We start from the raw sequence: 10,985 nt of genomic DNA on the forward strand, positions 1-10,985 counted from the left end.
GCGTGAACGCCGTGTGAACTGCACCAAAAAAGCAGAGCAGAGGACCAAACTGCAATCATACAGCAGTGAAGGAGCTATGATGCAAATTTTGAGATAATTGTTGATCAAAGAAGCAGAGTCAAATGCCTGTCGAGCAGCTATGAAATGTGATAAACAAAAACATGATGAATTAAATAGAATTGTTTTTCTCCAACAATGGGTCTTGGAAAAGAGTAGCTGTCCTAAATTCAAGGTCATCTTATATTGGGGTCAATAACGACTGTACTTACAGTTTGTGCCTGTGTCGTGTTCATAAGCATGGATCATGTCTTGCAGGCCTGTGACAAGCCTCTGAAAACCCGGACTCTCCTGCAAGCTCCTATGTTTGACCAATAAGAATATGTTTTCAAACAGATTCTTGAGAATGACCATGTTAAATATGCACCCAACCTTTTGGTTATCTTTTCTTTACACACTGGGCAGCTGGCTCGGTTTAGTTTGGTGTTGTCCAAAAGCCTCAGCATGCAAAATCTAAACAGGGAAAGAACACAATTAAGCTTTGTTGCAATTAATAAAAGTGCAAATGCACAAAAAAATAACACTTACTTGCAAAACTGATGGTCACACTTGGTGGAAACGGGTTCGGTTAATAAATCCAGACTGAAAAGAACAGAAGACTATTAATAAGATACAGATTTACCAATAAACTGTTACATATCATTTACCATATGGGGCACTGAAGGGTCTCCCAAAGGACAGCAATTCCCCTTTTGACCTCGGTGACATTCGGGGGACTCATGATGTTGATTTTCTTAATAAAAACGCAACAAACAGTTACGAAGGTTCTGCTATACGTCAGCAAGACAGAGAGAGGATTTCCATTTGTATGAATTGCCACTGAGTTTCCGCCAAGAAAGACATGTCGTCCTTATTGTCATTAAAGCACAAAACAACAACTTATATTTATTTAGAAAGTTAGCTTGATTTGAACGACAACAGCGTCTTTTTCTGACACGATGACTGCGCGGCATGTCAACTAAAACGATCAAAGTTCTTACAAATCTTGCGGTCTAACGGTGACATGCACACTGTGTTTAAAGTGTACCTTGTTTTCTGTTTAAATTGTACCTTGTTTTCTTTCAGCTCAGTGACAGTGGTAGTGCTAGTCGGAGTGACTCTTGCTTCAGTTTTCCCGCAACTATCGTCTTCTTCTGTTGTATATACTGAACAGCAGGAGCGCCCTCATACGGTGGGAAGCCACAACGGCATAGTGCACTTGGCATTTCGGATAAATTCAACCAATATTTAGTTTACTGCAAATAAAATATTTCCGTGGATTAAATTTCGCTTTAGTCTGTTCCCCAGTTGTGATGCAATCCTAAAAAAAAAATTCCTAGATTATTTTTCCAACGAATAAGAGGACATAAGCGCCAATACGGATGTACTCCGGTCTTGCAAGTCCGTCAAACTACAAGAAAACCGTTCTATGCATGACGTTCACAATTATGTCCGAAACATTTTATTCTACCCTAAAATTTGGAAATAAACATTATTTCATCAACCAGTAAATGACGACATTGCACACTTTAGTTGTGTTCAAACGAGAAATCGGACGCAAACATCAATACCGGGACGCGAGAGAGCGAGAACCAGAAAGGGGGGTAGCGCGTAGGAAAATCGAAGGGGCAGAATTTAAAGTGCTTCTCAAATTTACGGAAAGGCGCTATATTAGAAAGATGGGACCTGTGGCTATCACCCGATTTCTGTATGAAAGAATACGTGAAGTTATGAGAGCAACAGTGCACACTGATGGTGATTTAATGATGGTATGTTTCAAAGAGGATCAACGAGAGAGGGCGCTAAAATTAACAAACATAAGTAAGAAAGCGGGCCTATTGGTTAGCATGTTTGGCCACGCAGTCAGGAGAAAGCCATTTAGCGACCATTCACATCTAGAGAGTGGCGGTAGTGCACTAACATAGCTTGCAACCGCCGTTAAACGACAAAGAAGAAGAAGAAGAAGAAGCAACAACATCAATACGGAAGTAGCGAGGAAGTGTGACGCTCTCACTATTTGCTATTTTTCTTATGTTATTTTTTAGAGATATTTGTCATTTTCAAAAGTGAGATCGACAGTATTATTATGCAGTAACCGTCACTAGGGTAGATTTTGGACGCTTTATTTAAGGTAACTGCACATCATAAATGGCTTTGCTCTTGAACTAGCATTTAGCCGCTAGCTGAGTAACATGAGCTAACAACTTGGAGGAACACACACGCACATTGTGAGAATGCTGATCAAGCCACATGTGGACTGAGTACGGAATTGGATTTATTTATTTACCTTTTGTTTAATTCGTAGCTAATGATGGAGGGCTCCAAGTCGTCGAGCACAACGATGCAGGTTAGTTTTGTGTGTCAACGCTGCTGCCAGCCTCTCAAACTGGACACTTCATTCAATGTGCTGGACCGGGTCACCATCCACGAACTTATAGGTATGCCTTTAACATACAGCATTACTGTTAAGTAAATCTGCAACATCTGTTGACATGTGACGCTTGTGCATGTTCCTCTCAGCTCCTTTGGTGACTGTCACTCCCAGCAAGAACACTGACAGCAGTGAAGGAGACACAACAACAGAGGTCAAAATAGCTCCTCAAAATACATTTTATACAGCTTAAAAGTTGATTGTATTATCTTGGTTGCAGGAGACCTTTGTAGAAAACAAGCAAGATGGGGTGTCAAGGAAATACATCCCTCCTGCACGGTGAGCACATGGAGCACCACTTCCTTTCAGATAATAATGGTGGGAAGTTTACTACATTTTGGCTTTCTCAGCAGGATGATGTCCACAGAGAGCGCCAACAGCTTCACACTGATAGGAGATGCTTCCGATGGAGGCACCATGGAAAACCTAAGTCGCAGACTGAAGGTAGCGAATGTTTATGCAGTAAAATACAGGAGTGATATGGAGACAAAGTGTTGTTTATTGTGTCCTTTGTAGGTGACGAGTGACCTGTTTGACATAATGTCCGGTCAAACAGATGTAGACCACCCACTGTGTGAGGAATGTACTGACACGCTGTTGGACCACCTGGACACACAGCTCAACATCACAGAGAATGAATGTCAGAATTACAAGTGAGCGCAACACATTTTTATGTTTTTTTGTTTGTGATGCCGAACAGAGGGTACATAAATAGATGCTTTCAGTCTTCCTTGCCTTAACAGTTATGTTTTTTTCCCATTTAAAAAAAAAAAAAAAAAAAAAAATTACAATGGATAGTTTTTATCATTAATTTCATGTCAGCCACTTTTACACAGTTGTATTTTGAAGTATAAATTTAATTTTACATGCTGACGCTCTTTTATAACTTCATTGTGACCTGAACACATCAACAGCAGTACAATACCAACACCATATACTTGTACTTTATGTATCTCCAACTCACACACGTTTCTATTCCATTCATCCTGGGAACGACACTTCCTCATTCTCATTACAAGAATCTATATACATATTTGTATAATGTATATATGTATAACTGACTTGGTTTGATATTTTATGATTGTTTAAATCGCATATAATTTAGTTATATTTAATTGTACAATATATATTTTTGTATTATTGACGTATGACATTTTGATTGAAATAACTAATTTTATTTTATATTTTATAATTTTTTATATTGTATATATTTTATTTATATTTAATTGTATATATTATTCTGTATTCAACATTTTATTTGTTTATAGAATAATTTCCAATTTAATATGATAAATGGAGTGGTTACCTTTGGCAATGATTTTAATGTGGACACGTGTGTCATCCTTAGGCAATGTCTGGAGCTGCTGTCTCAGTTGCAGGTGGAGGACGAGAAGACTCTGCTGACGGAGCTGCAGCATCTGAACGAGGAGGAGGCATCCCTGGTCCAGGAGCTGGAGGCCGTGGAGGAGCAGAGAGCCTCCGTGGCCCAGGAGCTGGCCCAGAGCCGCGTCCAGTCTCAGCAGCTGGAAACAGAAGAGCTGCAGTGAGTAAATATTGAAAATGTGTCTCAAGATCAGAAGTCAAACTTGACTTTCCTCTCTGCTTTGTGTGTCAGGTACCAAAAGGAGTACAGCGAGTTTAAACGTCAACAACTTGAGCTGGATGACGAGCTGAAGAGTGTCGACAACCAGATGCGTTACTGCCAGATTCAACTGGATCGACTCAAGAAGACCAACGTCTTCAATGCCACCTTTCACATCTGGTAAGCCACACCCCTTCTACTGATGAAAGCCATCAGAGCTGCCCACAAATTTAGTTTGTTTGTTAAACCTTCCCTTTCAATTTGGTATCAAACTAATATGCAGACTTAAATCCTAGCAATTACGAGTGGACAAAAGTAAAGATTGGAAGTTCAACCCTTCAAACGGAGGGATCCCAAAAAAAGATATGTAGGACAAATACTTATCAATTTATCAGTGTTCATGTAAAACCTCTCAAAATTTCACCATGCAGAATACACATTTTTGAACCAGAATTACTTACTTACTATACAATTAATTACTCATGTTCAATATTTCAAGATAATGAAGATGTGTGCAGGGTGTACAGTCAAATGTTTGAATGGGTACGCGACTGTGAAATATTTGGGAACCACTGATATAGAGGATCTAGTGTTTTTGCAACAGAGTCCTAAAAGCAAAAGAATGCTTCCTTCCATATAAAGGATCTTTGATTAGTGTTTTTTGCAGCAGATTCCTAAAAACAGCAAAGAACTTGTCATATGTAGGATCTTTGACTAGCGTTTTTGCTGTAGATCCTTAAAAACAGCAGCGTGCTGCTGTCATTAGGGTCTTTGATTAGTATTTTTTTGATCGATACTTCATTCATCTCCAAGAGAAATAAACAGAGCACGCTGTCATAAAATGATCTATGACTATCATTTTTGCAGCAGATTTATAAAAACAGCAGAGCACTCCTGTCGTATAGTAGACCTTTAAAAACTCAATAGCAATCCTGTTAGTGTTTTTGCAGCAGATTCCTAAAAACAGCAGAGCGCTCTGTTATATGGAGGATCTTTCACTAGCATCTTTGCTGGACCTTCCTAAAAACAACCGAACACTCGTTCTGCAAAGGATCTTTTGACTAGTGGTTTTCCAGAAGATTCCCAAAAACAGCAAAGAACTTGTCATATGTAGGATCTTTGACTAGCGTTTTTGCTGTAGATCCTTAAAAACAGCAGCGTGCTGCTGTCATTAGGGTCTTTGATTAGTATTTTTTTGATCGATACTTTATTCATCTCCAAGAGAAATAAACAGAGCACGCTGTCATAAAATGATCTATGACTATCATTTTTGCAGCAGATTTATAACAACAGCAGAGCACTCCTGTCGTATAGTAGACCTTTAAAAACTCAATAGCAATCCTGTTAGTGTTTTTGCAGCAGATTCCTAAAAACAGCAGAGCGCTCTGTTATATGGAGGATCTTTCACTAGCATCTTTGCTGGACCTTCCTAAAAACAACCGAACACTCGTTCTGCAAAGGATCTTTTGACTAGTGGTTTTCCAGAAGATTCCCAAAAACAGCAAAGAACTTGTCATATGTAGGATCTTTGACTAGCGTTTTTGCTGTAGATCCTTAAAAACAGCAGCGTGCTGCTGTCATTAGGGTCTTTGATTAGTATTTTTTTGATCGATACTTTATTCATCTCCAAGAGAAATAAACAGAGCATGCTGTCATAAAATGATATATGACTATCATTTTTGCAGCAGATTTATAAAAACAGCAGAGCACTCCTGTCGTATAGACCTTTAAAAACTCAATCGCAATCCTGTTAGTGTTTTTGCAGCAGATTCCTAAAAACAGCAAGAGTGCTCCTTTTAAGAGGACTGTCTGTTTGACTAGCATTAACGTAGCACTTCTGTTTGCTGAGGAAAAAGTCCAGACAAGCCTGGGCCTTAGCTTTCTGCTAACGTACCCCCAGAACAACATGTTTGAATAATCCAGTGGAACACCCTCACACTTCAAATATGATCTATATACTGTATACTGTTTCCTGTGCACCACCTATAGTATGTCATGTCTCATTTGTTCCTTCCTGTTCAGGCACAGCGGCCAGTTCGGCACTATCAATAACTTCCGTCTGGGTCGACTTCCCAGCGTTCCCGTAGAGTGGAATGAAATAAATGCCGCCTGGGGACAGACGGTGCTGCTACTGCACGCTCTGGCCAACAAGATGGGGCTGCGTTTTCAGAGGTGCCACGACTGCAAATCACAACCATGAACATATTGATACATGAAATCTGCTCTGACGGTATCAATTCAAATCCATTTTGGATGGAAGTCTTATATTGGAGGTGTAGTACCTGATATATAATCTCTACAGATATCGCCTGGTCCCATATGGAAACCATTCATACCTGGAGTCCCTGACAGATAAGTCAAAGGTAATTAACAGCCATTAAAACCTCAGCCAGCCTCACTTTCTGACCTTTTCCTGCAGGAGCTTCCACTGTACTGTTCGGGCGGCCTGAGGTTCTTCTGGGACAATAAATTCGACCACGCCATGGTGGCCTTCCTGGATTGCGTGCAGCAGTTTAAAGAAGAGGTGGAAAAAGGCGACACCGGCTTCTGTCTTCCATACAGGTTAGACGGTCATAGCTTACACCAGGGATGTTCTACCAAATTGCCCTGGGGGCCACCTTTTTACAAAATGAAGGACCAAGATAGCGCTCATCAAAAGATCCTCTACATCAGGGGTCACCAACCCGTCGATCACGAGCCACGAGTCGATCTTTGAGACTTTGCCTGTCGATCGTGAGAATATTAGGAAAAAAATTGTATTATTACATCAATGCCCTCCCCTCCTGGAGAATGACCAACGGCAAGCATTTTGACCACTGGACACACCTGTACGCTTCGCTGCCCAACAGGCATGCAACCCGCAAGCTCCAGCCATGAGACAAAACCCGGCCGGAGGTACCAACCGTATCACCCTGCCCTGCAACAACAAGTGTCAGCGACAAGTGAAAGAGAGAATGATGGAGCGCACAACAGTAGTTATTGCACGTTAATGTGGCTCAAATCTGCCTTTGCTACCTCAAAGTTAAGGCACAAATATCCAGACGTGCACCTAAAAAAAATCTCAGGTTCAGGTTTATGGCCAAGACCAGGGATCTTGGGCTCAAAAAGGTTGGTGACCACTTTAATGTGACGGGAGCACTCTTCTGTTTCAGGAATCTACTGCAAAAACGCTAGCCAAAGATCCCCTAAATGACAGGACCACATTGTAGTTTTTAGGGCATAATGTCAAAGATCTACTATATGACAGGAGCACTCTGCTGTTTTTAGGAATGCCCTGCAAAAACGCTCATCAAAGATCTGCTATACTGTATGACAGAAGTGCAATGCCATTTTTAGGAACCTTTTGCAAAAATGTTAATCGCTTCTAAGTTTGCCGAAGTCCAGACCACTTTTAGTCCACAGGGCACCAGTTGAATAGGTCTATCGCTGACATACAGTAATTCTGTCAAGCCCAAATACACATACAGGTATACTGTACACTACTTACATAATATGATACACAGATGGTTTGCGATGTTGTCCCTGCCTCAGGATGGACGTGGAGAAGGGCAAGATCGAGGACACGGGTGGCAGTGGTGGCTCCTACTCAATCAAGACTCAGTTCAACTCTGAGGAGCAGTGGACCAAAGCATTAAAGTTCATGCTCACCAATCTCAAGTGGGGACTGGCCTGGGTCACCTCGCAGTTCTACAACAGATGAATGAAAGCAGGGTGCCTAAAACCACCATATTGGATTTAGGATTCTCTGCATGTCGTACTCTGAAGTCTCATTTCAAATGTATACAGTTTATGTAGGACACTGTTTATTGTGTGTGTGCACAGAGTTTTACTTTAACTTAATAAACATATTGTCTGGAAAAAGTTAACTTTTAAGGACAAAAGCATACGTTTGCGTGTGAAAGAAAGGCTAAAATACATAAAAATAATCCATGTTCATGTGGACGTAGCCTTAGCTTGCAGTATGTAGCTTGTACTTGCAAGTAATTGGTTTGTGGTGAATCTTTGGATGATAAATTTGTATTTGAACATTCTATATAATTTTATTATATTAAAAAAAATATCCCGAGTACCACTAGATGGCACCTGTGGACCACCAGTGGCACTCGTACCACAGTTTGAGAATCAATGCTGGGGTATGTGAATAAAAAGTAAAAACGGTTTGACTACATGAGCGCAGAACACTGACATTTCCGTAATGCTCTCCAATGCCTCATGTGAACAGCCATAGCCGGTAGTACAGTGCAGAATAAAGGTGACAGCATGAAGTTGTTCATATTTCTATGTGCGTTACATAAATAAGTTTGACGATGACGTGCATTAAAAGTGTTTCATCTTCAAAGTTTTTCAAGATCATTTATATTGTGTGCTAAATGAGAGCTGGTCTTCTTACGTGACTAATCAGTGCGTTTTCTGAGCTGTATGACTCTCATTTGTTTGTTGACTGGATGCACAATGTTAGAAAGCCCCCAATTCTGCACATGTAAGTAAGGTTATGCTTTCACGAATAATGTGTCTTCTTCGAGCAGTGTGCCACTTTGTTCGGCGTTCCTTGATCTGTTAGTTAAACAGATTAAATTAAACCGAGGGGCTGGACTTCATTCCACTCTGGCATTGCCAGCAGTGAGAGGCGACGGGCAGGGATGGCAATTCTTGTTGCCCCCAGCTCAGGACCTGTACACTGGAGTTTAACTCGGTGAACAAGAGGGTAGTTTACCTCCGCCTTCGGGTGAGGGGATGGGCACTGACTGTTGTTGCACGCAACAGCAGTTCAGAATACCCGCCCTTTTAAGAGACTGAGGCAGTACTGGAAAGTGCTCCCTCAGGGGATTCCCTTGTTCTGCTGGGGGATTTCAACGCTCTTCTTGGCAGCAACAGTGAGACCTGGAAAAGACGTGACTGGGTGGAACGGCCTGGCCCCCCCGATCTGAACCAGAGCAGTGTTTTGTTATTGGACTTCTATACTCGTCACAGACTGTACGTAACAAACACCATGTTCAAGCACAAGGGTGTCTGCATGTGCACTTAGCAACAGAACACCCTGGGCTGTAGTTCGATGATTGACTTTGTGGTCGTGTTGTTGGACTTAAGGCCACATGTTTTGGACACTCGAGTGAAGAGAGGGGCGGAGCTGTCAACCAATCACCACCTGGTGGGTGAGTTGGCTCAAATGGTGTGGGAGGATACCGCTGTGGCCGTAAGGTGGTCGGTGCCTGCTGTGGCGGTAATCCTAGAACCCGTTGGTGGATACCAGTGTTGACGGATGCTGTCAAGATGAAGGAGTTGTCCTATCGGGCCTTTTTGGCCCACGGGACTCCGGAGGCACCTGACAGGTACCAGCAGGCCAAGCAGTTTGAAGCTCTGGCTCTGCTGAGGCAAAAACTCAGACGTGAGGAGTTCGGAGAAGCCATGGAGAACAACTTCCAGACAGCTTCGAAGAGATTTTGGACCACCATCCGCCATCTCAGGAGGGTGAAGCAGTGCACAATCAACTCCGTGTATGGTGGGGATGGTGTGCTGCCGACCTTGACTCGAGATGTGGACTGGTGGAATACTTGGAAGACCTCCTCAATCCCACCAACACGTCTTCCAATGAGGAAGCAGAGCCTGGGGACTGTGGTGGCCTCTCCTATCTCTGGGGCTGAGGTTGTCAAGGTCGTCAAAAAGCTCCTCAGTGGCAGGGCCCTGGGGGGTGGATGGGATCCGTTCGGAGTTCCTTAAGGGTGGACCATTCCTGTGGGCGGTGCTTCTGGATTGGCAGTCCAGGGGGACTGGAGGGTGTGTTCCAACTATTGTGGCATCACATTCTCAGGCTTCCTGGTAAGGTCTGTTTGGGGATTCTGGAGAGGTGGATCCACCGGATAGTTGAATCTCAGATTCAGGAGCAACAGTGTGGTTTTCACTCTGGTTGTGGAACTGTGAATTAACTCTACACTCTCGGTAGGGGCCTTGAAGGTCCATGGGAGTTTGCTCAACCAGTCTACATGTGTTTTGTGGACTTGGAGAAGGCATTTGACCGTGTTCCTCAAGGAATTCTGTGGGGAGTGCTCCAGGAATATATGGGGTATCAGACCAGCTAATTCAGGCTGTTCGTTCCCTGTATGACCAGTGTCAAGAGTTTGGTTCGCATTGCCGGCAATAAGTTGGACATGTTTCCAGTTAGGGTTGTGTCCCACAGGGCTTCCCTTTGTCACAGATTGTTTATTACTTTTATGCAGAGAATTTATAGGCGCAGTTAGGAGTTTCAGTTTGGTGGCTGCAGGATTAGGTCTCTGCTTCTTAGAGATGATGTGGTCCTACTGGCTTCCGAGTATGAAGCGACTACGATGAGAATCAGCACATCCAAGTCCGAGTCCAGAAAAGGGTGGAGGAGTGCCATCTCCGGGCCGGGGATGAGATCCTGCCCCAAGTGGAGGAGTTTAAGTACCTTGGGGTCTTGTTCACGAGTGAGGGAAGGATGGAACGCGAGATCAACAGGCAGATTGGCGCAGCGTCTGCAGTGAAGCCGACTCTGCATCAGTCCGTTGTGGTGAAGAGGGAGCTGAGCCGAAAGGCAAAGCTCTCAATTTACTGATCTATGTTCCTACCCTCGCAAGATCACGGGTACAAGCAGCCAAAATGAGTTTTCTCTGTAGGGTGGCTGGGCTCTCCCTTGGATAGGGTGAGAAGCACTGTCATCCACAAGAAACTCAAGACTGGAACTGCTGCTCATTGAGAGGAGCCAGATGAGATGGAGGTGTTCAGGGCACGTCTGACCGGTAGGAGGCCTTGGGAAAGACCCAGGACAGGTTGGAGAGACTATGTCTCTCAATTGGCCTGGGAACACCTCAGGATCTGCCGAGGGGAGGTAGATGAAGTAACCGGGGAAAGGGAAGTACAGGTGGATGGTGGGTGTGTATTCATTTTTTCCTTAAATTTGATGTTGTACCTGTCTTAGTT

At 43.1% G+C, this 10,985-nt stretch overlaps 2 protein-coding genes across 9 annotated transcripts in view; one reads left to right on the forward strand and one right to left on the reverse strand.

Annotated features, from left to right (window-relative positions):
• The window catches only part of LOC129175683 (uncharacterized), a 24,856-nt gene extending 22,461 nt beyond the window's left edge, over positions 1-2,395 (reverse strand). For 4 of the 6 annotated variants that reach the window (XM_054766588.1, XM_054766585.1, XM_054766589.1 and 1 more), the window contains exons 1-5: positions 1,108-1,184; positions 705-790; positions 586-639; positions 430-510; positions 270-358 (exon numbers count right to left, since the gene is read on the reverse strand). In XM_054766588.1, the coding sequence (XP_054622563.1) occupies positions 270-358; positions 430-510; positions 586-639; positions 705-778 (298 nt within the window). In that variant the 5' untranslated portion in view covers positions 779-790; positions 1,108-1,184. Of the gene's footprint in view, positions 1-269; positions 359-429; positions 511-585; positions 640-704; positions 791-1,107; positions 1,185-2,323 lie in introns of those variants that run through there. The other 2 variants (XM_054766586.1, XM_054766590.1) reach the window with 2 other exon arrangements.
• becn1 (beclin 1, autophagy related) lies at positions 1,849-8,341 on the forward strand. 3 transcript variants are annotated; one of them, XM_054766595.1, is made up of 12 exons: positions 1,849-2,264; positions 2,342-2,474; positions 2,557-2,621; positions 2,688-2,746; positions 2,818-2,911; positions 2,984-3,120; positions 3,816-4,010; positions 4,083-4,229; positions 6,072-6,221; positions 6,352-6,412; positions 6,469-6,611; positions 7,581-8,341. In XM_054766595.1, the coding sequence occupies exons 2-12, from the start codon at positions 2,345-2,347 to the stop codon at positions 7,747-7,749; spliced, it is 1,350 nt and encodes a 449-aa protein (XP_054622570.1). In that variant the 5' UTR covers positions 1,849-2,264; positions 2,342-2,344; the 3' UTR covers positions 7,750-8,341. The 3 variants fall into 3 exon arrangements, with proteins under 3 accessions (XP_054622570.1, XP_054622569.1, XP_054622571.1); XM_054766594.1 differs by having other exon boundaries at positions 1,850-2,167; positions 7,581-8,340; XM_054766596.1 differs by having other exon boundaries at positions 1,851-2,167; positions 2,821-2,911; positions 7,581-8,338.
• Positions 8,342-10,985: the final 2,644 nt, after the last annotated feature.

This window comes from Dunckerocampus dactyliophorus, chromosome 2 (genome assembly GCF_027744805.1).
Source record: "Dunckerocampus dactyliophorus isolate RoL2022-P2 chromosome 2, RoL_Ddac_1.1, whole genome shotgun sequence".
NCBI classification, from domain to species: Eukaryota; Metazoa; Chordata; class Actinopteri; order Syngnathiformes; family Syngnathidae; genus Dunckerocampus; species Dunckerocampus dactyliophorus.